Raw genomic sequence first — 27,920 nt, 5'->3', positions numbered from 1 at the left:
GTGTTTTATATTCCGCGCTGCACTTCGCCCGGAAGTGGAAACGCGTTTACGTGGTGCTGCCGAGCCGGTACCGAGCCGGTACCGGGCCTTCGCTCCTGCTTCTCGGTAAGCAAACGCCGCCGCTGCTCCGTGTCCGCGGTACCGGCGGGCGCTCAGGGTTTTTGGCCCTTCCGGCGTGCCGTAGGTATGCTGCGCATGCGCATTACCTGGAAACAAAATGGCGGCGTCCTTGAGGCCGTACGTATGCTGCGCATGCGCGTTACCCGGAAACAATATGGCGGCGCCCATGAGGCGGGTTCCGGCAATAGCGGCAGCGGCAGAACGCGAGGCTTGTAGGCTCCCGGTGAGGGTCTGGAACCTTCCAGCCCCCGGTGCCGCAGCTCCCGGTGAGGGTCTGGAAGCTTCCAGCCCCCGGTGCCGCAGCTCCCGGTGAGGGTCTGGAACCTTCCAGTCCCCGGTGCCGCAGCTCCCGGTGAGGGCCGAGAAGCTTCCAGCCCCCCCGGTGCAGCAGCTCCCGGTCCGCTGGCGGCGAGCGGCTCACGGCAGCCCCAGGGGGTTCCCTGAGAGCTGGGGGGAGGGAAGAGGGGAAGGAGGCTCCCTTGAGCCTGCCCTTGCTCATCATGTGCAGCAGCCGCAGCTCCCGTGTGTCCCCCCCCTTCCCGGGAGCCTTTTCCTTTGCTCCAGGCCTCCCCCAGCCCCTGAGGTGATGGCAGTGAGCTGCCAGAAGCCCCAGTGGGTAAGGGGGCTCTGGCCAGAGTTAACCCGCAGTAATAATGGTCACTGCTTCTTTCCCTCTTCCAGAGGCCACGCAGAGAACACCGTGGGTGTCCGTCCGGGATGCTGTTGGCTGTGCCCACCGCAGGCTCACATCGGCCGTCACTTCCTAGCCTCACTCTGCTCATGGTGCGGTGGCAGAGGGAGCGCTCACTGGCTGTGGATAGGAGCTGTGGGGGCTGAAGCTGGAGAGGCCAAAGAAAGGTAAAGGAATTGGACGCTCTCAATGTGGCAGCACCTTACTGTTGCAGGCAAGAAAGAACCTGCATTTCTGAGTGTGGAAGGATCCCTCTTCATAGCTCAAAGTAGGCTGGAGCGCACTGAGGGGTGTGTATGTGTTACCTACGGCCATGCAGGACGTGCAAGCGTGTCTGGGAAGAGCTGTGAGACACCCGTGTATCCTCTTCGGTGGAGGACATCCCAGTGACACAACCCATAGAAGAGCTTTGAGAACTGGCTGCTTAGAGCTTATCCTTTAGAAACGGGATCCATTGGTGAAACAGTCTGCAAGTGATTCTGGTTCATTTCCCACCCTTTCCAGAATGGCTCCCTGCACTACTGCTGACTGCAGTCAAGAGAACTGTGATCCTGACAGGAAGCATGTGCATGAAGAACTCACTGACAGGAGTGCTATGCATTATTTAGGAACTTTACCTGCATGACTGATCGGCTGCAGACTCTTCAGCTGCTGGGAACTGAGGATTATACCATATGCGAACACTAAATGCCCCTTTTCCTAGGCTTATATGATGGTTGGGTTCTCACTTCTGACATTATAGTCATAACTGTGTAATTAACTATCATGTTACTTCAGTAGTTTGATTTGAGGTCACATGTTGAAATTTGAAATGTTGGTTTCAATGTGATGTTTGACAGAATGTGCATGAATTTCATGCTGTATTTCATGAAAGGAAACGAATATAAGAGATGCCAGGGCACAACCCCCTAAGGTTCATCAGAAGCCTTTTAGCTGTGAATTTTTATGACCTAAAATATTACTTGCAGAGAACTGTCTGGGAGAAGCACCAAAATGAATTCCTTCTGGCTGATGGGCAGTCTGCTGTCACAGGCTGTGTAAGGAGCGTTACTGAGCCTGGTTAAAAAGATCACCTTTCATGCCTGAACCTTTTGAGCTAAATTAAAAAGGTCAGTTAAGGACTTTGCAGCATCCCACAGACGCTAGAGGGCATCGCTGCAGCTTGTAAAGCAGCTGTTCCCTGGATTCTGGGATTTAATGCTCCCTGCTCCCTTCTGTCCAGGCTCTGGAGCAGGGTAAATAGGAACAGCAGCAAATGCAGCTTCAGCTACTGCCTGTGTCAGATACCCCTGGGGGCAAAGAGACAACTGCTTCTGTCCTCAAGTGACAGTCCCACATCACAGTATATAGAATCCCAGACTGGTTTGTGTTGGAAGGAACCCTAAAGCTCACCCAGTTCCAACCCCTTGCCACAGGCCAGGATACCTTCCACTAGAGCAGGTTGCTCCAAGACCCATCCATCCTGGCCTTGAACACTGCCAGGGATCGGGCAGCCACAGCTTCTCTGCGTAATGTTTTAAGAATATAACTTATGGATAGAGTAAAAGCTAATGGGAGTTCAGAATGTATCAAGGAAGTTTTGCACTACAATAGCTTTAATGTAAAAGGAGTAGCACTGAAATAAGTAGCCTTAAGTTGCTGTAGTGTTCCTACCATTAGTGAACCTAAAGAACTGTTTTGGTAGATGTCTGCTAGATGTGACATGGATAGAATTGAACCTGCCTTGGGGCAGACAAATGCATGGCCTGTTGAGGTATCACCAAGTCCTATTTTCATGTGGTTAGGAATTGTTTAATAATAGACTTAAAAGCATTATGTTGCTTACCTGGTTACTGAGATGTTTTCTGAATAACTAATTTGCTGTTTCGCAATAGGCGAATACTTAAGAGACAAAACAGGAAGTGAAAAAGTAATTTGGGATCAGCCATGCTTACTGGGCATCTCTGAAGGTTAGTAAGGATCACTGCCAGAACTGGAGTTGCTGGAAGGCTTGTCCTCTAGCAACAGAGGAAGAAATCAGCAAACAGGAAACTAAGACGTGTCTTAAAGAAAACAATCTTTAAAAAGAAAACTATCTTTGGTGGAAGAAGGGGGAGACATAGGACTGGTGGGTGATGGCAATATGCATAGATGATATTTTGATGGGTTTTTAAATATATGTAGCTGCCTGACCACAGAGTTGTGAAAATCATCTGTGAATGAAGAAGGAAGGTAAACCGGTGCCTAAGAGTAGCTAGTTAGTAATCATGAGACATGAACATGCTTCATTCTGGTACTTTTTCTTGAGCAAGTGTCTCAGGGAAAGGATGGGTTTCATTGGGGTCCATGGTCACTGTAAGCCTCTGCCTGAGGTGGTAGGCCCTGTAATTTCACTCAAGCTATTGTAAATGCAGGTGCCGATCTCTTGAGTGTGGCATTCTTTGATCTGAAAAATTACCTTCCTCTTTTCTATGAAGGATCATTTAACTATAGTGCAGGCTGTTATTTCAATATGGAATGTCTGCACAGAAGTATACTACTAAAGGAAAAGGATATCTTCACCACCTTTCTGTGATCTAGAACAAAGGATCTGAATGGGAAGGTTTTCAAATGCATCTGTGATCTGAGCATCTGCAAAACACAAGGGAGCTGAATACATGAAAAGGGGAATGTTAATAATGCTGGGGTATAGAGAATTCTGATGCAAATGAAGCAGCAGTTGGCAGAGACTAGTGTCATTTCTGGTTTTGACAGTTAGAAGGGTGTGATGTAAGGCTTATATTCTGACTTAATACCATCATACATTGAAACTTTTGGGCTCCAGACTGGTTTCTTCTGCATTTGTGTTGTACCGATCCATCACCTGGTTTTATATGTTTCTGCTTTCTGGAATATATTTAAGTTTTCCCTGTGCATACAGTTTTGCAAGCATTAATTCTGGCTTTTCAAGTCCAGGTTGTGTTGGCATTGGCCTTAGTTTGGCTCACATCTTGCTGAAATGACCTTCCTCAGCAAATCAGCATCCAGACACTTTGTTTTGAAGTTCTTCTATCAAGATTTTAGGTTTATCAACACATAAAAAAAACCCCAGAAAGTCCCAGATAACCCAACAACCAAAAAAACAAGTGTCATGGTGATACCAAGTCACTTCCTTGTGCTATTCGATAATTCCTAGGACAGCACAAACCTAAAGGTCAGAAGAACAAAGAGCCTCAATTACAAGAAAAAAAATGACAAAGGAAGAGTAACTTTTAAATCTAGGGACTGATTTGTGTTGTTTTGATTTTAACAGTGTTTAATACAAGAGTACACTGTCTGGTAAGCCAACCATTGCAAAGGAGTGCTGACTTCCAGGGACTTTAGAACCACGTAGTATGATGATGTGAGTAACTTTGCTGATGGTGGACATGAAAGCTCTTGGACTTACAACTGGGCTGGAAGGACATTTTTTATTCATGAGCAAGCTGCACATTGGCTCCCTCCTGACTTCCAGAGAAGAAATGTGTTAAGTCACGATGAGTTAACCATCACCATCTGCAATAATGTCATGACTGTGTGTTTACACACATATTATCATATGACTAGTTGATGCTTACTGCAGTCACCTGGGATGTGATAAGGTTTTGTTGTGGTAACCTAGGTAGAAGAATGAGTTTTCCATCTACATTGGAATAAGAGCATGGCATTCCATACCTGTACAACACTTAAGCAAGAAAAGCCTACAGTGATAATTCTTTCACTTGCTAACCCTTGTTAATGACAAGAACAGGGTTTGGCCACTTTAGGTTTCATGTTACTTGTTCAACTTGTGCTTCTTGCTATTTAAAATCATTCTGTGGCTGTATAACAGTCTCTAGATGTCAATGTGATTGATAATACATGATATCAAAGAGGAATCAAATGTAAAGGAACCATCTTACTGTTTCTTTACTGCTGCTCATCAAACAGTTTTCAAAGTTTGGGCAGTTCTGAAAGCTCGTGACCCAACTTCCTCCTTTATTGCAACAGGGTGTTCATGTTACTCATTTTACTTGGGTGGCTTCTGGCAAGTAAAGAAATAGCAACAACCAGCTCCCCCATTATCAAGAGCCAGCTAGCTGCTAAAGTTGCAATTTCAGTATCTTTCAACTGTTTGTTATGGTGATGAGGTGTGTTCCCATATTAGTCTAGGGGATACAAATAAAGCAGATTTCTTGAAACACTGAGAGAACTAGAATTCTATAAGGCTGGATTCTGACATCTCTTCTATGTTCCTGTCATAAATCATAGAATAGTTAGGGTTGGAAAGGACCTCAGTATCATATAGTTTCAACCCCTTTCCCATGGGCAGGGAGCCCACTGCTATGTTCCAGTGTTGGAACATAAATGTTGGACAGCAAGCAGTGGGCTTGCCTAGCAAACACTCTAATTCCTCTGGGGTAATTGGAGGAATTAGCTTTTAAATGTTCTAATTCATAAAGCTGCTTTCTTAATCAATGTCTCCTGTGAATCAAGGTCTTCCCTAAAAAGAACCACCAGGTTTCCTGTGAACAGTAAAATGGTATAATAAGTAGACCTGGTTTTTTTAGTTCTTACTTGTATTAGATAGAGTAGTAACTGGAAATACATAAAATAAGGACTGTGTGCTCCTTGGGTGTGTGCCAAGAGGCATTTCCTGTATCACTCCTGTGTAGTGAGATCACAGTATTGACAAGATTGATAGGTAAGTAATTATTTTTACTTGTTTTGAAGGCAGATAAACATAATCCATTAGTCATGCAAGGAGAGACAGGAACGCCTCCCAGAACACCCCGTGCTGTATCCCAAGCCATTCTCCATAGGTCTGTTTCTTCTCTGAATTCTGCTATGATACAGGAGGTAAATCCTGGGAGCTACTCCTTGATACAAACCCTTGGTATTACTCTTAACGTGTTAGATTTTTCCAAAATCTCCCCACTCCCTATTACCTAAGATTTCTTTACTGTCTTCCAATGGCTTTCAATCATCATCTGACATTATCAAAGATCTGTATTGTCAAGTGGATTGAGTGTGGGGCTACATCCCAGCATTCCTGACGGCTTATCTCAGCTGTGCCCAGCACAGATTCCTTAACCCTTGTGCAAGTCAGTTAATCCAGTTCAGTCTTTAAAATTGGCATAATGATATTTATGTAACAACTAGAGATGTTTGTAATCAGCCTGAATAATGCAATCCTATAGCATACATTTCTCTGCCTTTATGTCAGTGGCCCTGGAGTTTGTGGCAATTGATAAATAGCTCATTTGTCACGCTCATGTGCCACCATTTTCACAAGAATTTAACCTTTGTGGTCCATTTTTACTCCTTGTGATTCCTCAGGAATTCTGAATCACTAGAGATTGAAAGGAAGTCTGAGAGGTAAGAACTATGTTCATCAACCTTCCTTGGTGCTAACAGAGGCAATTTGTTAATTGTTTCCTGTTTAAAGGAAATACCTTCTGCTGCATAGGCTTGAGTTGTAGATGGAGGATGAGCAGAGCCCCTATCAGGCCCCAGTCTTCTGTCCAACTGGTCAAACAAACAGTAACATTTTTATAGTTTTTTTTTTATTAATCTAAAGCCAGTCAAATTCTATTTCACAAAACAGAGCCATAGTAGAACAATGCAGCGTGGTTTTTATACTTAATTCTCAGTGTTTCTGCCAACATTTCTCTTTATTTTTCCCCAGTGTCTTTCCTGAAAGAAAGGACGCACAACCTGGAATAGAGTGCTGAGCTACACTGTTCTGATCATGCTGTTAGGAGGATATGCTCAGAAGCAATTTAAGACTCCTCTCATAGCGCTTCAGTTTGTGGAGGACAGAAGAGATGTTACCAGTCTGCCTCTTACATCTGTCCAGACCAGCAAACAGAACTTCCAAGGTCACTGCTGAACCTGGACAGCTCAGATTTGCTGTTACAACTGTAGCTCTTTTATAAATAGGATAGGCTTAGCTGATTAGCAGCCTTATCTCCACTGATTAATGAGGGTAAGTGTTCATTATGTCACAGTTCATGCCTCTTGCAAAATGTTAAGCAACTGCACAAACTTTGTGTGTGGGAAAAAAAAACCCTCCCGTTTGAAAATGTTAGTATTTTAACAGCCAATATATACCCTTCAGGAAAACAGTTCTGGTGGTGATTTATCACTTTCATCTTAATGAATTTGGAAAAATCCATCCCAAGAGCCAACTCAAATGAAAATTTACTCTTTGGTTAGCTCCTATAGTCAATAATTGGGTATGGAGAGTTAACATAGGCACTGTTTCCCCTTTGCTGTAACATGTTGTTTTACTGCAGCTCTTAAGATGAGTGCTTTTGAATCTGTAAAACTTACTGCTATATTCCTTCCTCGTGTTGTCCCTTTATGGCTTGAATATCACTTTCAGCACATGAAAGACATTTGAGTCTCCAGGATATCATTAACGGCAAAAACCTGTGTATTGTTTCCTTTATTCCTTGTAGACTGGGCCTTTAGCATTGTCTGGAAGGAGGATTAAAGAGAAATTGTGACTGAAAGTACTCCGTTTACAAAGTGGTGTAGCATTGTTATGGTATTTCCCCACATGTAGCAACTGCTTCCTCTTTCAGGTTTGTCTTGTCATTTACTGACTGTCACTTCTTGGCAGCTCCCCAGTTTCCTGAAAACATGAATTTCTACATAAAGGAAAAAAAATCCCAAATTGCCACATTGTCAAATGGTGTGACTTGTTCTCACTTTGTGGACTTCTCCTGATCTACAATCCAGCGAGCTACACATACATGATCTCTTTAAAGTACTATTGGTTGAAAATGTAATTGAGAAATTAGAAAACCTGACTGGATTTGGTATCTGTGCAGGATTTTTTTCTTCTTGTTGGCATATATATAGGGCCCTCAACCTACCTCTGTTGAAGTTTGTGACAAGCTCTTGATGATTTCCAGATCCAGTGACTGCTTGGCCTTGAGTGTGTTTGAGGCAGACGTAAGCAGCTTCTCCCCAGCAGGACCACCACCCGTCAATGTTGTTACGGTGCATTTTGTATCGGATGTTGGGGGGGTTGCCCTTTTCTTCGTGTTTCTTTCTCCTTTTATTGCTGAGCGCTTAGTCTAGCCCCACATAATTTATAATTAAAAGTAAAAAGATAGAGGAAAGGGGAAATTACCACACACAAACCTCGCTCCACACGCCTCACGCATGCGCAGCGGCTCACCCGTGCCCTTCCTCGCTGCGCATGCGCACTGCCCCGCCTGCGGGCCCGACGCTGCCGAGGAGGCGGGGAGAGGACGATGGAGGCGCGCGGGGTCCGCCGGTCCCGTTCACTGTCCGAGAGCCGCCGCGGCCGCCGCCACCACCACGGTCGGGGCCGACGCGCCGGCCTCTGAGGGGACAGCGGGCGGGGCTCTCCGCCGGACCGGACCGGGCCGGGCCGGGCAGCAGCCGGGGACGCGGTGAGTCCGGAGCGCCGGGCAGGGTGTTGCGCTGAAGGGGAAGCCCACAGGGGAGCACGGCCGGGCCAAGCGGCCTCCGGCTGGGGCTTGGCCGCTGCGTGTCCCCGGTTCGTGTCCCCGCCGTGCCTGGAGCCAGCGCGGGGCGGGCGGCAGCTGCGGCGGTCCTGTGGCCGGCCCGGGCTGGTGCGAGCCGGAGGTCTGCGGCTGTCGGTGACTCGCTTGTAGCCCTGGGACTGTACCGTCCGTGCCGCTGGTACCGTGAGCGGCGAGCAGCCTTGAGGTGGGACGCGTTCCCGAAAGGGTAAGGAGTCAAACCGTGTAATCTGCCCCGCGGTCTCTGGTCACACATGAGATGTGTGCGGTCCGGCTCCTCGCCTGTTCAATACACACATTGCTGGCTAAAGGGTGAGTTTTGGGTTATTAAAGCTTGTTCTTTGATATTGTAGGTGCGTGTGTTGGTGTTTGAAGCGGCAGGGTTAACAAATGAGCTTGTTTTCCCTGGGTATTGAGCACGTGATGGTCATACTGCCGGGTTTTTAGTAGAAATAGCACTGGAGTATGTCATCAAAAAACACGCTGGTAAATTTCAGCCGCTGTCAGACCGCTACATTGCAATAGGGAGCGTTACTTTGCTGGTTTTCCTATGCGCACACTAGAATATGAAGTTATAAACTACACCAAAAAGGAAGTTTTGTCTGCCCAGTTGCAGCTGTTTCTTCTTTTGGGGGCGAGAAGGGGGGGGAGGTTAGTGCCTTAGGGGTGGAGTTATAGGCATATAACCTCTGTTGGAGTTCTTTCTGCAGCAGAATCCAGTAATATACTTCTCCGCAGAATTAAGTGATTAAGCAAATGGGGATCTGTAGCAATAGGGCATGTGGTTTCATTTCTGGGTATAACATTGTCCTCTCATGCCCTAACACAAGGTTGATAAATAATGTACAAAAGGAGAAGTGCTGAATGGTTGATATAATTCCTAAGAAACTAGTAGAAATGCTGCAGTCCTGAAGATGTGTAAAAAGTGATGTATCACATAGAAGATGAGGTTTTGAGATGTGAGCACACATACCTCTTAACCACCTGCATGTGGATTATGTGTATATGGAAGCTTAGCAGAATTGTTTCAGATTTCCTTTGTACTTAACACTCTTGCAGGTGACCTGGAGAGTGATTCCTTAATGACAGTTGAACAGTGAAGTAAAGCTTGGGGGGGTTATGGTGCTGTATCCTTTTACATAAAGATGGTTTGATGAAAACTCTGTGAAGTTCTGGTTCATTTATAATGACAGAGAAGTTGAAGGTGGGAAACTGCAGTGAAAGGTTGGGTATCTGGCTACTTTATGTCACTATCACAGGCATTTAATGTTAAATATTAACACTTCCTCAATTGTCCTTTGTCCTGTAATGCTGAACATCTAAGTCCTTTTATTTTTTTCTTTAGATTTTGGACATGATTTAGACCAGAGCAGCCTTTTTGCTAGTTTGTTGACATGTGCTAAAGCTTTTGGATCCAGTCCTGGGAGCTGTTCAGTGATAGCTTTGTCCTTATGTCAAGTATGCTTATTTAATAAAGGTCTTGTGAGGGAATGTTAGTAAAACAATTGTAGTTAAAACATCCTCAATTGGAAAGTATTACATGGAAGGAATATTGAGTACTTAGGTTGTATTTAGTAGGTTTGTACACCTCCTTACTTCCAGTTTTGTATTAATCTGATTTTCTTTACTGGCAGCATCTGTCAGATTAAGATACTTCAAAGTCACCTGGAAACACGTCTCATTTATTGCTTAGTATAAAAATTATTGTTCTCTGCACCTCATAGTTATGGTGCTGATATGGAGTAGGACACACATGCATCAGCAGTTAAGTTACTGAGAGCCAGTTCTTCAGAAACTGCATTCACAGTTGTATTTCCGTACACTTGGTTAATGGTTGTAATTTTTATTTCCTAGGCCCAGATAAAGCTCTCAGTGTTAGGATAAAAAGGAATGAAGAGTTTATAACCTGTGTGATGGTAGAGCAAAAGAAAATTCTGTAGTGTTACCTACCTGGACTTGCACATTTTTGTGTGTGCCCATTTTGCAGTGCTGATTTAGTGCAAAAACAATTACCTGTAATTCTGACTTTAGTGAGTGGATGCATAGTGTGGACATTTGTATGTGGAAACGTGAATATCCTTGAGAAACATGCAGGTTGGGATAGTGAGGAGGAGATGAGACATTGCTCACTACTGGTTGTCACTCTCAATACTTCTGAAGTGCTTTAGCAGCAGTCGAACTCAATAGATAAACTTAACTATTTTGTATAATTTCCTAGAGTAGTTTTGTAAGGATGGGGTTTCTTTTGGAAATACCTGGTTTCTAAGTCTTGTTCAAGTTTCTGGGCTTGTTCAGGTCTGTTTGGGATCTGTGAAGAAAAAATGATGGGCTATTTTAGATTATGATTTAAAGAACAAGCAGGGTAAGAACTTTCTTCATATGCACACAGATACCGAAAGACCCTTTCCATTCAGAGATACTGAATATCTCATTTTAAAGTTACTTCTTTACTGAAGCTCAGTTATCTAAACATCTTGTTTTCTGTAGCTGGTTCAGAAACAAGCAGCCAGAGATCCATTCCTGAAGCTTGGTGAGGTTGTGATAAAAGGTAATTCAAATTAAAATCCACTAAAGATAACTTATGTTGTTTGAGTCATAGTTTAGTCTGATTCACATATGTGCCTGTACCAGCAGGGTAATTGTGTGCTTAAATCAACTAACTGGCACAACATTTATATTTAGCTTAAAGTTGTCTAAAAATTGAGTTACATTTTTCAAATTTTAATTGATAATTTTTTTTACAATGTGTTGAAATGACAGTTTCCCAAGTAACGGGCACGAGTGATACCAAGCAATGAGTAATCCACAACTACACATTGATATCTTTACAAGTGCAGGATCTTACAAATTATTAATGGATGCCAGTAATTGTACCTCATTGTAGTGATGTTCTCTCAGGGTAAGTGTAATCGACAGTAGGAGCAAAAGTATTTTCTAATTTGGTTAGGTGGTGGTTCTGTCTAATTTAGTAATGAGTCAGTGCTCATTCTGAAATTACAGCTTCACTTCATTGATGCTTTTCTTATCTGGAAGCTGGGATGCTCTGAAACATGAAACTTGTGAAATTGTGGTCATTATCATCCTCTGGTAACTTTACACCCAAATATCTTTTGGGGGATGGTTAGTTAAAGTTTGGGGTTTGGGTTTTTTTATGTGGCAGAATTGCTGCCTGCCAGCTGTTTATCTTTTATTTGCGCTGCTTATTCATGGAAGTGAAATACTTCACATTTGTCCTGCTTTCATTTTATTTGTTTTGGACCATCTCCCCAGTTTGTCCCAAATGGTGTAAGAACTTTGGTGTCGTTCTCCAACTTGTTTTTTACTCTTGTCAGCATGAAAATAACTTATATTTCTGAAGAACTAAAGGTTATTAAGGTTATCTCTATTGCATTATTTTTGCTTACTTTGACAGGGGTGTTCTGCTATAGCTCAGGGTATTATAATTTTATTTGTTGAAGATGTATATCATGTAATAGGAAACTTTAGCTTTTCCTAAGTCTTAATTCCTTGGCAAATACTTAAAGCTTTCCTTCCTCTTCAGTATCTAAAATAAATTTATCTTATCCCATTTGTAACTGGAGATGTGAATCTGTGCTGGTCTTGAAACAACTTTGTTTTGAGCCTCTTATGAATCTGAAAACATGTGTTTTAATTCTCATTGCTTCAGTTTACCTTGAAGAACTTCTCAATTGCCCAGATCCTTTTGAGAAGTTTTTATCCAAGTGTGTAAACTCACTGTTTAATACTTACTCTATTAGTTTTGCTAATACTGAGGGGTTTTTTCTGTTTCCTCCCTGTCCCCTTTCTCCTGGTGTTTTTCCACAGGAATTGAATTTCTCTCTCACTGAGGTTACTTCACTTCCAGTATGGAGATGAATCGAGAAAAACTGTGTACCAGTAAGGCTGATGTGAGCTCAGAGTCTGCTTATCATTGCTCAACATGTCACGACGATGAGGAGTGGAGCAACACGAGCCGGGGACGAGCCAAGTCACGAAGTTTGTCTGCTTCACCAGCCCTGGGAAGCACCAAAGAATTCCGGTATGGCTCTTGGCTCTTCCTATTGTTGCTCCCTTTAAGAAAAATGACAAAACAACTCTAGTCTGGGAGCTGTAGCACGTGATAATGAAATAAAAATAGTGCTTTATTGTAATAAGCAGAGAGGGAGATGATCAGTGAACCGTCCTATTGTGGGCCAAGCTGTGAAAAGAACTTGATTTTCTGTAGTAGTGACCATGTAGGTGATCAGTTCTAAACTGATGCTCATGTAAATAGGGTCTGGCTGCTTCTGGCCTGTCTCCTGTTTCAGTTTTTCTTGGAAGATCTTAAATTGCTTTTTCTAGATATTTCAGCAACATTCTCCATGCACATACACAGCTTCAGCAAGACAGCACATTACTGATTTGCTTTGTATATGCCATTTAAAGGCTGTCTGAGCCTGGATTCAGTGAAGTGTTTGCATTTAGAAATGGGTATGTGAAATAGATCTTTTTGTTTTGAAGACAAACTGTACATAAAACTGTTATTTGTAGTGTTCTGTATTGAAAGCATTTCCTAGTAAGGAGGTTAGTTAAGAAAGTTTGGGTTTATTTCCAGCGAGGGGAAGTTCTTGAAGTTTAAAAGCTTCGAAAGTTCCTGTTTATGAGCAGATGAACACAAAATACTAATTTTCAAATTTGAAGAGCCCACTGTGCCCAAGTACTTCCAGGGTTTGGGGTAGGTTTGAACTTTAAATACTGTGATATCTGTGGTATTTCAACCTAGCTTCGGAAGTCTTAAGTACCTTCCAGAAAGAAAATACAAATGCATCTGTACTGAGCTATGTTAACTCATAGATCAATAATAGCTCAGGTCACAAGAAAGGAACAGTTTTGTCCTTTGTTCCAGTTCTTTAATTAGTAGGGAGCACTTTACCACTTGCTCAACAAGTTGCTTTTAAGGGATTCTTAAAATGCACTTCAGAAGGTGGTTAGTCCAAAATGAAGGCAGAAAATTAATGGTGATGGGTAGACGAAGAGCAGACCTGTAATCAAAATGCCATGGTTGTCAAAAGAGGTATCTGTGGAGTTCATAGCCTCAAAGAAAATCAGTCAACAGTAGAGATGCTTCTGCAGACTTCTACTAATGCTCTAGCACTGTGTGTTAAAAACCTCTGTATTTGGGTTATATGATAACATGGGGCAGCACAAAGTAAGTTTGAGCTTGCAGATTGTTTCACAGCAGTGAGAAATGCCCATTTTTACTTTGAGCCAAATTTCTAATCTATTTGCAAGGCTCATGTCATGTGGACAGCTTGCCTGGATTTTGTGATCTTTGGACCTATTGCAAATACCGAATAACATGCTGTGGTAGCAGCCTGTCATGATCTGTGGGAAGTGTTAACAGAATTTTACCTTACTTACAGTAAGGTCAGAATTTACAGACAAAATCATGGAAGAGTTACCCAGCAGATGAAACTCCCTTCCAGAGTTACTGCTTTGCTGGTAGGAGTGCTCTTGGAAGGCAGAGCATACATGGGTGAGGCTGAAGATCACAGGGGAAAGCTTTATGGTGAAGGGAGGCATAAAAAAAGCATTTATCTGAAGAGGCTAAAAGGTCAGGAAAATACTTGTATGTAGTTCAGAAAGTCAGCGTACTTGAATGCTTTTGGAAATGTTCACAGATGATTGTGTTCTGACTTTACTGTTCTAGCTCCTATGTTGTGTGCCAGAGTCAATATGTAAGGCTTTAGGTTGAAAGTGTGCTGTAAAACTGGTGATTTTTCCCTGATCAACTTAAACCTTCAAGAATGTAGACTTCAGATAACCTGTGTAAAAGCCATGTTGGCTGAATTTTTGTGTATTATCTTCTACCTGAATAACTACTTTTTCTCTTTTACACTAGAAATGAAATGATCCTTGTAGCTCTTACCCATTGTGGGTTTGAATTAGCATTACTGTTTACGAGGTTATTCCATTAAGCTGCTGTGCATTCATTCACTAGCTGCCTTCAATTCAGTGCAGAATTGTCCCAAGACGTTTTGCAAAATGTCAGGAAATGAGCTCAGGCTTGCTGTGTAGAATTCAGATTGAAGTAGCTGCCTGTCTGCTTTAATCTGACACACGTATTTACCCAAAAGATGTGCAAGTTCCAGTGCATCGCTGCTTATTCTTAGCAAAGGCAGTCTTACAACAAAGAACTTTAAATCCAGTTCACTCATTTTGCCTTCTGTTCACTGAATAGTGCATAAACTGAGTACTAATAAAACCAGGTAAAATCTCAATGAAAATACATGCCAATTATTAATTAGAACTTGCAAAGAAAGCTTTGGTGGAATGTCATATGTGTACTTTAAGTAATGATTGGACTTAATAATGGAAAACAGTATATATGAAAAACAAATATCCCTTCTGTGTGTTAGATATAGGAAATGAAACACTCATTTTCATTACTGGAATTCAACTCTTATGCATATTTTACTAGACATCAAACAAAGATATTGCTGTTATTCCTTAATTATATTTTTTTAATCTGTCATCTGGTTTTGATGTTTATTAGATTTCTGAGGGTATTTTTGGTGCTAAAAGTGAATTATCAGGCTGGTCTGAGTTATTTTATAATATACACAATAAAAGGCAGTGCAGGAATGATTTGTTACTGCCAAGCTATAGTTTTTTTACCAATTCCAGTGTTAATTGAATTATGCACAGGAAAGGCATATTTCCTCCTTCCTTTTAATAGAATAATTCTAGTAGCATTTACATAGTATTTCAACAGTTCCATGACTTGAGCAAGTTGTACTCCTGCTTACCTATTTGCTGGAGGAGGTGGGAGGGAAGTAAGGCAGAACAGTTCTGACTTGCTCCAGGTAATCTCATCCTAGGGCTCAAAGTAATCCTGTGTTCTGGTTGGGATTTATGTCTGGGGATAAATAACATTTCAGAGCTCCTGTTTATTTGAAAACAAAGATTGTGTTAGATAAATAATGATAAAAGTTAGCATTTTTTCCTACCTATTCAAAACTAAGGCCTGGAACTGCAGATGCGTATCTCCATATACCTTAGAATTGAAGCATATGCATTTTAGTAAGTGCAAAGATTTAAACACCAAAAAAAAGCATTTAAGTGAGCAGGACACCGTTACTGTGACTTGACTGTGGCTAAAACATCTGAAGGAGTTGTTTTCTTTTGGAGATTGTAAATGCTTGGCAAGACTTACACTGGAAAACCTAATTTATCAACATGTTTTTGTGGTCTCTGAGAGATGCATGTACTGTTCTGTACTGAGTGTCTGAAGAGTTGAAACTAAATAGAACCGTGACATGAATTTGCAGAACCAACTTAAGAAAATTTGACCATATCTTCTCTGAGGCTGTGATGCTTCCTTTGTGCAAAGTGAAGATGCAACAAATACAAGAATATGCTTGGAACTAATATTTAGGAAGTGATTACTGTGTAGGGGATGTAAACTGTGGGGCTTCAATTAAATTCACTCTCAAGGAGTAGGTATGGGACGTAAATGTTAGATTTGAAATGTGTGAGTTATTATGTGTAAAATTACCTTGGCTGGTCAACCACAAATGGAGGTTTAAGACGTGTTCTTAGTCCTATGTGGGGCTTTTTTCAAAGAAGTTAGTGATCTGAGGATTTGGTTTGGTGACTGGGAAGCTAATTATACCCAGTTTGTCATCACATTTCTCTTACTTACTGATTATCTTTTTGCATATGTATCTTCAGGAGAACACGTTCCTTGCACGGACCATGCCCAGTGACCACATTTGGACCAAAGGCCTGTATGCTGCAAAATCCTAAAACAATTATGTGAGTAATCAAATGAATGTCATTGTGTTTATTCTGTGTGAAAGAGAAAAGCTTGCTTTTACACTATTCACCCCCTAACCACCACTGTTTGTGTTTTACCTGATACTTGGAGATTTTCATGTTGCTCAATTGCCAGCTGGAGTTCTGCATTGCCAAAATTGGCAATTTATCACACATTGACCTTTTAACAAGTCAGTCTAAGAGCAGAATGGATAGCACTGCTGACTGTACTCTCAATTAAATCCTGTTAGATGTGCATTAACTTGATCTGCAGGCTGAAAAGTATAATAAAGGTTTGGATATCATTGGGTACTTTTCCTCCCAAGGGATGACAGGACATAAGCAGTATATCTCTGTATGGATTTGTAGTGGTTTTGCCAGCTGGAATATTTCCTGCAGGGTAACAGACATAAAAGGAAATTAATTTTGCTGGTTTTACATTACTAATTCATGTAGTGTTCTTGTGCCCATTGTTCTACCTAAACACTATATCTATTTTGGAAGAAAAAATAATAACCATTTCACATACAAGCACTGCAGGGCATGTTAATAGTGCTGGTAGTTTGAGTTTGTGTATTTGAGCTATGGCACTTCTGCCATATGAATATTGTCAAAGTGAAGTTTGCCTTTAGACTGCTGATAAATTTAATGTGAGAATAAGGCTTGCTTTCTGCTTGGCAGGCATATAAACATTTTAATTTTGGGTGGCATAAAAGTGTTGCTTTTTACACCATGTATTTATACTTAATAAATGGTGTCTTGGTCAGATGAGGTGTGTTGGGGTTTAACAGATTAACCAAGTTAGTGGTCCCTACTAGGATGGATTTCATTGTTCTTCCAGTTAAATACAAAGTATTTAAGTATCTATTTGCCTAAATCCTCACCAAAATAGTAGCAGTCTTCCTGCAAACAGGTTGGTGGTAGCCCAGCTTTTCTTCTGAAGGCATGGCAGAAATCATGCAGCATGAAGTAACTCTGGTCTTCCTCATTCCTTCTGTCTGCTCTGAAGTCAGGGCTTGGAGAGCTGCAGTTCATCAAACCCCAGCTTGCCTCACGTGTTTACCCATCTGGTTCCATACGGATGCTCCTCCCCACAGGGTGGGTCAATGTGGTACAATAAAATGATAGTGTCAAGATCAGTTGAGCACAGAGGCTGCGAGCAGTACTCATGCACACTACCTGCCAGGGAAAGGACTACTTAAGCAGTGTTCAGAAGCTTAAGCTGGGGAGTAGAGGATGATCTCAGATCACTGGAGGAAAGAACTGCTTGAAGACCAAGTTGTGAATTATTCTTACTGCAGCTAAGGGCTTTTTCTCTTTTTTGTGGCTTCTATAAAAGCAAGCCAAAGCTTTTTGTTTGCATTTTTATTCTCTACAGACAGTAATATTATTAAACTCTCTTCACTGGAGAGATTTTTTTTAACAGAAAATGTAGGTTATATTTACAGGCGTAAGTTAGCAAAGGTCTTGGTGTCTCTTTTAAGGTCTTGATGATTGTATTGAAAAGCCTGCTTTCAGAAGATTGTTCTGTAGGATGAGCAGGTGAATTGAATGAGTAGCCAGTGAAAACAGAATCAAGTGCTTGTGGTCTTGAGGAGAGGGGAGATCAAATACCTGCTTTTAAAGTCTTCCTGGAAATGGATTTTTTCTTATGAAATCTTGCCTCTGAAGATCTGTTATAAACACTTTATGCAGGGTTTTCCTGTAGAGCCTCACAACTTTTTATTGGGAATGTTTGAAATATTTAACTGGGAAGAAAAAAGACTTCCAGAGAAAAATGTTTCCTTCTGAGGTAGCACTTTATTAATAAGTGAAAAGCCTTTTTTTTCCCCTTGGAGCTGTTACATTTGCCTGACTCCTGGAAGGAAACATGAAGATCTTAAAGCATGTTATGAATAATCTTTCATTTAGTAGAACTACAGGGAATTGGTGAGTACAGTTGGAGTAGGCAGAGTTCTCTTTGAATGGAGAGGTAGCATTGATGGTAAATGTTATTGATAGTAACTAATTCATTAACCTACAGTTTCTGCTGTATTTATATGTAGAATATAGGAGGTTTGGAAAGTAAAATTAACTGTTTTTTTTCCATCTCTGGCATCATCATCTGTTTTATTTTAACCCTTGCTGTGCAAAATCCAAATCTCAGTAAATTTGGCTTGTTCAGCATTTATACAAATGTGCTTTGCTTTTATGGGCTATATCTGCACTGTGTAGAAAATGGTGTCATGTTTTTTATATGTGAGATACAACTGTGAAATCGAGTAGCTTAGAAGTAGATACAAAAAAAGGAAAATACAGCTGGGTATTCCTAAAGCAAAGTGTGTTATAGAACAACTTGAGGGTGCTGTTACTGAGCTCTCTTGAAAGCTGCAAAATTACTTGTTTAGTTCTTGAGGTTCTCAAGTCTTAGAATGCTGTCTGACGATAGACAGTAGCATTAAAATGCTTTTTAAAGATAATTATTTATTTTTTAAAACATTTAAAGTAGTTGTTGTGCTACTTTCAGCAGATAAACTTTTGGGATCAGTACTAAAATCTTAATTGTTTGCCTTCTCCTGCGATAGTCTTGTTTAGTGTTAGTTAGGAAAACCTGTAGAATTTGTGTCTGCATGTACAGGCTTCAAAATGCATTGAGAAGACTGTGAAGACCCAAGAGCTTTATAGTGCTTCTGTTAACAGCCCTTTTTGCACGTGCTGTTAGCATGGTAGCAGTTACCAGAATGAACACCTCAGTATTGTGTTACTGTCTTAACAAAGCTAAGCATTGATTGGTTTCATGGGGGAAGAAACATCATTACAATTATTCTTGCATTCAGATGATTATTGCATACAAACTATTGCATTCTTCTTTCTGTCCTAGGACTGTAGGCAATTAGACTGAAAGAGATACTCTTAACAGACCAGAATGTTGTCAAAGCAAACTGTAGTAACATGGTCTTTCTCTGTTCTCTAGGCACATTCAGGATCCAGCAAGCCAGCGGTTGACATGGAACAAACCTCCCAAGAGCGTCCTTGTTATTAAAAAGATCCGTGATGCCAGTCTGCTGCAGCCTTTTAAAGAGCTTTGTGTGTATCTTACTGAGGTAATAAAGTGTAAATTCCATTTTTGCTGTACTTTAAAGTCTCAACTGGTTTCAGTTACTGATTTTGTTGAATATGGGCTGAACAGAATCGCACAGTGCAAACAAATCTTTATAATCACTCCCACTGAAAGTAGTAAAACTTGTTCCAGAGTTTAAGATCAATACTTAAGTACTTTAGGTAAAGAGCTTAAGGGAAAAAAAAGTAAAGTAAAAACTTTCCTTCGTTCTATTTTCAGTTCTGAGTTGCAGAGAAAGGGATATAAAGAGCGTAATCCTTTAAGCCCTGAGCAAACATAGCAACGTTACTGTATCATGTAATCTGTGTTCCAGAGTTTAATTATATGATTTGTGTGCTGCAAAACTCTCATTAGAATTGATCACACATTAAAAATAAACCCCCCCAACCAGACGCAGACCACTCCTGTAAAATATTATTTCTATGCTTGAAACTAATGGAAATTACAGAGAGAGTCAAAATATTTCATCGTTGTAAGAGGTTATTGACAAGCTTCTTTTACTTCTCTTAAGGAGAACAATATGATAGTATATGTAGAAAAAAAAGTATTGGAAGACCCCGCTATAGCTAATGATGAGAATTTTGGACCAGTGAAGAAGAAATTTTGCACCTTCAGAGAAGGTATAGTACTGGTTTCTTGAAAGTAGAGCTGAAGTAGAGTGCCTATTTGTCCTTATTTCCTTACTGGTTGGGTTAAGTTTGTTAAAGTGTCTTTTGCAGTCTGCTATTATTAGTTTCAGTTGGGTTTTCTTATACTTGAGTGAATGTTGGCATGCTGCACTTAATTTATGGTAGGAAATTGTGATTTGATAAAACTTAATTAAGAATTTGGATTTCAATGTTACTTCTAGATTATGATGATATCTCCAATCAGATAGACTTTATCATATGCCTGGGAGGAGATGGGACCTTGCTTTATGCTTCTTCACTTTTCCAGGTTGGTCTTTTTGGGAAGTAGACTTAAAGATCTCTTTTCTTCTTGAAGTGTTTGAAAGTTTTTGGGGTTTTTGTTTGTGTTTTGAGTTCAGATTTGTCCCTTGCTGTTCATTTTGGTTTTAAATCAAGCCTGTTTTACCCTATGTTTTCTGAAAATAATGTATGTACTGTGTTGTTTTTATAATGCACAGTTGAAGTTACATCAATAGTCAAAATATTAACAGGCAATATAGTAGATGAAGTATGAAATGATTTTATTCAGAGGCTTTTAAATTCTTTTCTTTATTGATAGGGTAGTGTGCCTCCAGTTATGGCTTTTCATCTGGGATCCCTTGGATTTCTTACTCCATTTAATTTTGAGAATTTTCAGTCCCAAGTCACTCAGGTTATAGAAGGTAAATTGTGGTGTTTGTTTGTTATGCTTTCTGTAGCTTTTTCCAGGGCTAGTAAATTTTCCTAACTGACTCATTCAGGTTGTTCCGTAAGACTGAATCTCAAGAAATATGTATTAAACTGGCAGAAGTATTGCATTGCATTGACCTATCCAGTGCTGCTTTCCATGCTATTTGTAATGGAGAATGGCTAAGAAATTACTTTGTCATCTGTGGGGTAAATGAGTATAAGGTAGTGCAGAACTTATGTTAAGTGGCAACTAAACATACAAATAGAGAGTAACTATCTAAACAGGACACTGAGAAGTGGGGCAAATAAAATACTTGAGGAAAAAATACTTTATTTCTTCAATACTGAGTTGAATCCAAACTGGATTCCTGAGAAGAGATATAAAATTCTCACATGGCTAGAATATTGTCTTTTAATAGGTATTATTAATGCATTTTCATTAAGCTTAGCTTTTGTCTTAGTGAAGATCACATAAGCTTAACATTGTTTTCCAATCTTGATTGTGTCCACATAAAACTTTCAAGAAGAAAGGGAAGAAAGACTGAGTTCAAATTTGATTTTCATTCTGTTCATTAATACTAAAAATTAGTTTTGAGCTTTAAGCAAGTGTAGACAATTATCTTGCAAATGAAACTGGGACTGTTGGGCAATAAGTGGTGGCATTTCATCCAGTTTGTTAGTCATTACAGGGTTATATTTACCATACCAGCGTATTGGTTTTGTGTACTTTTTCCTCTATTTCATTTCTAGGCAATGCGGCCCTTGTTCTGCGAAGCAGGCTCAAAGTGAAAGTAGTTAAAGAGCACAGAGAGAAAATGACAGTACAAAATGGCATAGAAGAAAATGGAGTAGTGTCTACAAATCTAGAGAAAGAAGTGGGCAAGCAAGTTATGCAATATCAGGTCAGAGGGGAAACTAAGCAAAAGAACTAATAAAGTGTTTGTAAATTGCTTTTTACTTGTTTTATGACAACTTTCCCTCTTTCATTAGTTTACTTACGTTAGCTCAGTGGTGTGGGACTGATCCATATTGCTCTGATCCAAAATATGGGCACTAAATAATGAGGAAGTGGTGTACTTTGCTACTTTCTGCAGTTGTAAGTGCTGATATTGTATTTTCCTGGAGTCATATTTTCTTTCTATTTTGTAAAAAAAAAGTAGTAGTTCTAAAATGGGATATCCTGAAGACTTGTATAAGTAGAAAGAAAAACCCTGCACATTGTTGGTAACCAGCTTCTGGAAATAAATCTTAACATCCAAAAACTTCAGGTGGCACTTGATAAGGCAGAGGTGTAAAGAGAGTCTATTTTGGCAAGGACTAAATCAGCATGATTCTTTCAAAGATCTGGAAAGCGTGTTTCAGCTTGTTATTTATTATATTGCCAAGCCAGCAATAATGGACTGGTGTAATGTTGGATGTCATGACAGGTCCTAAATGAAGTTGTAGTGGATCGTGGTCCTTCATCTTATCTTTCCAACGTAGATGTCTTTCTTGATGGGCACCTGATAACAACAGTGCAAGGAGATGGTGAGTCTGCTTCTTGAGTTAAATTGCTTATCAGTTCATGTGTGGACTGTTGCTGTTTTACTGGAGGATTTTCTCACATGGAAACAAAGTCTGAAGCTGCAGTTCTCTGGTGACAGAAATCAGTGTGCAATGAATAGGTGTGTATTCACTGGTCGCATTCCACAGCAAAGTATGAAAGTGTTGTAAGCTTTCTTTATGGACTTGTGAAGGCAAGCAACAGTTTCATGAAATACAAAAGCTGATCTTTAAAACTCTTACCCTGAAAGCAAATGAATGTCACTGTTACAAAGTTATGCAACCTGAGATCTAGAAGTTTATGCAACTTATGTGAAGCCATAAAACCAACCTGCTGTGTCAGGATTAGAGGAGAGCTGCTGCCTTTTTGAGTATGAGGCTGCAATTCTCCTGTGAACTACAAGTTAATATGTTCTGTGCTTCGTTTTCATAACAGTGATATTTCTTAGTTATCTTCCAAAGTAACACGCTGATTGTAATGCTAATGTAAGTGACATTTTTGCTTCTTTCACAGGAGTCATTGTCTCCACACCGACTGGTAGCACTGCGTATGCAGCTGCAGCAGGAGCTTCTATGATTCATCCCAATGTTCCTGCAATAATGATCACCCCAATCTGCCCTCACTCACTGTCTTTCAGACCTATTGTTGTTCCTGCTGGAGTGGAACTCAAGGTTAGCTTCTGTTATGTCTCTTTCTAAGGTAAAAGCTTCTGTAATAACTGCATGAACCAGACCAAAGCAGAAGAGGTCAGGAAATGCCATCTATCTCCCGCATTCTTTCATTTGTAGGAGGATCAGATCAAGTCTGGTTGAAGAATGCATCTTTGTTTAATATAATATACCCACTAGCAGAATACTTCGCACTGCTTCCTACTGGACTGTAGTTGTGTAACATTCTGCAAAATGGGAATGCATACGTTAGCATGCTGACTGTAAAACTTTTATGTCATTTCAGCTAAAGTGTATGTAAATCAGTGTTTAAGGGAATGAAGAATTCTACTTTCATGGCTAAAACAACAAATACTGCAGATTTTGAGTATATTGGTAGAGTTATCTGTAATTCATTAATTATTTTTAATGCTGTCTTGCAGAAAAATGCATATATTACCTGAATATGAAATGGACTTAGTTAATGTGTGTTTTTAACAGATACCTATGTGTAAGAAAGAAACCTTTGCTGCTGTTTCGATCTGTTACAAGCCTTCAGGCTATTTAAGTTGTGCTTAGAAGCACTCCTCTAGGGATGTTAGAAGATTAGCATTAAGAAATACGTGTGCACTGGGGCTTTACAACATAAACCAACTGTTTATCCATGGCGCTGCTCTGTCTGCAATTACTTTCATATCAGTGGGTATTACTGGCCCATACTAATCAATTCTTTTCTCTTCCTGAGAATGTATAGTAAATATGAGTAAAACTACCTAAATTGGGCAGTTTTGGATTCACCATGTATGAAAATGTATTTTTCTGGATTAACTTTATTATTTTTTCTGAAAGAGATGCTAAGTTAACTTATGTAACTGAATTAAAATGTGCACTGGCTGTAACTGAAAGGTTTTTCTGACCTTGTACTTATAAAAGGAGATTTATTGCATGTAGAAAACTCGTGTATATATACACCAAACACAAAATGAAGATTTGGAACTTGTGTGGCATGTCACTGTACAGTTATTATGGACAGATTACAAGTATCAGTGCAACTGTAATGTTATGGAGAGTCAGTTCTCCACTCGAGAGGATGGAGCTGTTTGTTCCTTGCCCCTGAAAAATAGGGTTTGGACCTGAAATTTAGCTCTTTTTTTTTTTTTTCAGATTATGCTCTCCCCAGATGCCAGGAATACAGCATGGGTTTCATTTGATGGAAGGAAGAGGCAGGAAATATGCCATGGAGACAGGTCAAGCTTTTTTTTTTGTTGTAGCATTTCTCTAGAAGCATATAAAATAATGATTCATGCACTTCTCTCATTGCCTAACATGTCAAAAGTGTTACTAACTGTGAAGAAACAAGCTTTTATAAACCCTAACACCTCTTACTTTTAGTGCAGTTTCTGCTGTATTTCATTTCCAACAATCTGCCTATGAAAGCAAGTGAAGTGTTAAGATAAAAGTACATAAGCATTGCATGCTTAGCAAGGAAGATGACATGTCTTTAGAAAATTCTATATATTTAACATGAGGTGTAAACCAATAGGAGTTGCATCGTAAGCAGTGGCTCTGAATAATGCCACATGGCTTAAACTGTGCTGTTAGTTGAAACTTAAAGGCTGATGTGGTGACATACATTTTTCTTTTGTCCCTGTATTGCTGGTGTAAAGACCAGCAAGGGACTGCAGGATGCCATGGAGTGGGTTCAGTGTTCTCACTGTGTGAAAGAATGCTGTCCACAGTGTATCTGTTAACCATTTTAAGCTCTTTAGATGAGGCTGCAGGCTTCGTTCTTGTTTGATTATGGAAACTTGCTGCTTTAACAACTTGGCTGAGCCTAGCACTATGTTAGCTAGTGACTTGAAGATTATTTTTTGAACGAATGCTATTGATTGCCCTTGACTGACTGGGGTGTTCCTGTGTTGTTGCAGTATTAGCATCACTACCTCTTGCTATCCTCTTCCTTCGATCTGTTTCCGAGATCCTGTGAGCGACTGGTTTGAAAGCTTGGCTGAGTGTTTACACTGGAATGTTCGGAAGAAGCAAAATAACTTTGCTGTTGAAGAAGAAGAATTTTGAGTGTCTACATCTAACAAGACTCATGGGAATGGAAAGTGGCAGTATCCCTTCTATATGCTTGGATTTTAAGGTTTTTGGCTAACAAGTGTGGTCACCATCTCAGACATATATAGTAATTATATTTGTCTAATCTGCTGATGGCTGGAAATTATTGTACTACTCCTGTCCACCAAGAGTAGAAATGGAAGAAATTAGGCTCTGATTGTTGTAATCCAGTGTGAGTTTCCTTCAAATGAGCAATCTGAAGATTGATTCTTTCTGATTGGTATTGACAACTGCAACTGTAGCTTTGATTGTAACCTATAACTTACCAGTAACATGGTAGGCTGAATGTAGATACATAATAGAAAAGTGGCAGTAGAAAAGTGGCATTAAAATACTCTGTTTCATTTGGTACATTTGTAATTCCGTTTAAGACTGCTATGCATATAAAGACTCTTAAGAAATTTTTTTGAAGAGAAAAAAGAAGCTCCTCTTTGCTAGCTTAAATACATCTAGCCCAGAACAGCTCCCCGTCAACACAGTGCTTAAAATACTTTCTCCGTACCTGCAAATGTGGCACACTGTGAAGAAACACCCATGAAGAATGTGTTTTTTTTAATTAATAGATGGAATTAGTTAAGTAAAAAAAAAAGTATATTTTTTTTAATACATGTGTGTTTCTTATTCCCATTTGAACAGTGTTTGACCCTGGGCTGCCCACAAATAACATGGACAAGCATTAGTGTGAACTGAGTTGATTATTACAGTGATCTCCATTTCTGTAACTGAGCTAGTTTATAGCTCTGCAGTTCCTGTTGGTGGGAATCATCAATATGTTGGTTTTTCTTACCATTGTTGTTTGATTCTCTGGAATACATAGTAGCATTAGAGATTATAAAATCACAAAAAACCAATTCTCCAAATGTTCAAGAAGAATCTGGACTTCAATTAATACTATATGGTCTAGTTTCACTACTGTCTTGAATAAAGAGTATCCTATACTAGGCCCTGAATGCCCTCAACTTCCATAGGTACCTTCCAGCTCTTGGTGCTGAATAATAGAGAAAGGGATGCTGCATTGATAGGCAGGTGGATACATGAGAGGACACATTCCCAGTAGAGTAGCAACGGTGCCTTCAGCACACTCAAGATATTCGAAGTCTCGTATTTACTTTTCTAAGATGCTTTCAGATGTTTCTAACTTCTCTATGTACATATTTTATTGTATGTGCTTTTATGAAAGAAAAACCCCAACAAAAAGTCTAGTTGGGAATAAAGGGTTTGTACTGTACTTAAAGTGAAAAACATCAAACCCAACTATAATGTTTACATTTATGTTCTCTGTTGGTGCAGTCTTACGATCATACTATTCAAACTTCAGCATTTTCAAAGTCTTGCTGCATTGGTCATTAAAGGAATGGACATTATCTGTTAAATCTAAGCCTGTGGCATAATATTGTGGAGGAATTAATTTACTGATTAAGGTGGGATTTCCTTGAAAGTGGAGTGAGAACTTTTCATGATTGTCTTACGTTGTTTATGTGGTCCAAAGTGGTAATGGGAAATGTATTCATTTCCAAACTCTGCCTAACCTGCTGTCCTCTGATGGTTTAAATAATGTTTCTTCCATTTTGGATGCTGCCCCAGTTTGTCTGATTTTGCTAAATCCAGGTGAGAGCACTTTTCCATAGAAGAGAAATGAACTCTCAATTATATGAATCACAATGAAAAATGTGTTAATATAAATGAATACTCAGTTTGTAAATTTTGTAAAATAGAATATTGGTTTGATTTGATCTAAATAGATGAATTTTGTGCTATCTTGGAGAACATCCAGATAGCTTTTGGGATTTCTCTTTCACTTGAATCTGCAGTAATTGTTTTATCACTGTTTTGATGCTTACGGGTTTCCTAGGTGAAGTATTCAGTTATTAAATAACTGTTTACTTTTTGAACTATAGAAGTGTCAGACTTTTTGCTTTGAAGCTATTTTATTTAAACATGCAATAATTGAGAAAAGGAACAGGGTATGGTGGCTAGGTAAAGGTATTGGTAAGTGAGGTAGCAGGCACGCTAGGAAGTGGAAATCATTTTGCGGAGGTGAGGCGAAATGGTTAATGAGCCTTATCTAGTATTTTTTTAAAGATAAGATTATATTCAGCACTTTTTATTTATGCTTTTTATAATAGTAAAGCTATTATTGACTAAATTGCCGAACTTTGATTTTCAGAGTGCATAGTTCATGAAATCTGTAATCACAAGTTACCTAACTACTTTCTCTAGATTAGATCTAGATTAGGAGTTGTCTTTAAATTTATCATGTACTGCAATTGCATCACTGGCTTTGAGGCTTCTGCAGTTTTGCTTGTACAACTATTCCTGTTTGATAGCAATGTTATTTGGATCATTGATCCGCCAAGTAGAGAGCTACAGTCGCCCACTAAAGGAAAGAAAGTCACACGATGACTTTAGTCTTTGCTTTTTCTTCAAAAAAGCTGTGTTGATGATAATTGTACTAGCTGCTTTATATCAAAACACAACCCAAATTGTGCTAATACATTACAAACTTATCTAACTGTACAGTGTCCCTTTTTGAGGCCTTTAATCTGCAAACCAGCAGCTCACAAGCAGGCTAGTGGGGTTTAAACAGCACCAAAGCTGTGCATATATAAATGCTCAAAGTGTGAGTAACGTCTGTGCAAACCACAGCACAACCAGACAAAAAAACAGCTGTAATGCAGACTTGGTTATATTGGCAATAAAAGCTCATTTTGCAGATGTAGCTTACAAAGTAACTTGTTTATACTGTACTGGTAACATAGGGGTTTGCTGATTAAGAGCTGTGTTTGTAAGGGTTTGTAAATGTTACTATACCTGCAAATCCTTTCCAAAGGGTCAAAATGGAAGCTGGGAAAATAATTTGGGGTTTCTTCCCTTTAAAAAGTAATTCTCTACTAGAGAGTTTCAGAAATTACTAACAACTGATGTAGTGTGGAATAAAGCAGTGTACTGAATTTTTAAGAGGTAAAAATCCTGTTACATATTGTTAATGCTTTGAAAACTTGTTTAAAATATTGTTGAAAACAGATATTTTTCAATCCTTTCAATAAAATCTTTTTGTAAAGTTG

General features: G+C 39.8%; 1 protein-coding gene across 4 annotated transcripts; it reads left to right on the top strand.

Annotated features, from left to right (window-relative positions):
• The first annotated feature begins 390 nt into the window (after positions 1–390).
• On the top strand, positions 391–27,920 carry NADK (NAD kinase). Of its 4 annotated transcripts, XM_031044218.2 has the most exons (14): positions 391–429; positions 802–2,760; positions 6,477–6,776; positions 12,136–12,349; positions 16,024–16,107; positions 19,061–19,190; positions 19,719–19,827; positions 20,058–20,143; positions 20,435–20,537; positions 21,295–21,446; positions 21,972–22,071; positions 22,601–22,758; positions 23,899–23,981; positions 24,663–27,920. In XM_031044218.2, exons 4-14 carry the CDS (start codon positions 12,177–12,179, stop codon positions 24,808–24,810), a joined length of 1,326 nt encoding a protein of 441 aa, XP_030900078.1. In that variant the 5' UTR covers positions 391–429; positions 802–2,760; positions 6,477–6,776; positions 12,136–12,176; the 3' UTR covers positions 24,811–27,920. The 4 variants fall into 4 exon arrangements, with proteins under 4 accessions (XP_030900078.1, XP_012983108.1, XP_030900079.1 ...); XM_013127654.3 differs by lacking the exons at positions 391–429; positions 802–2,760; positions 6,477–6,776 and adding an exon at positions 8,033–8,217; XM_031044219.2 differs by lacking the exons at positions 391–429; positions 802–2,760; positions 6,477–6,776 and adding an exon at positions 10,844–10,858.

The sequence above is a fragment of the Melopsittacus undulatus genome, chromosome 12, assembly GCF_012275295.1.
Source record: "Melopsittacus undulatus isolate bMelUnd1 chromosome 12, bMelUnd1.mat.Z, whole genome shotgun sequence".
Taxonomy (NCBI): Eukaryota; Metazoa; Chordata; class Aves; order Psittaciformes; family Psittaculidae; genus Melopsittacus; species Melopsittacus undulatus.
This window is presented reverse-complemented; position numbering and strand designations above follow the sequence as displayed.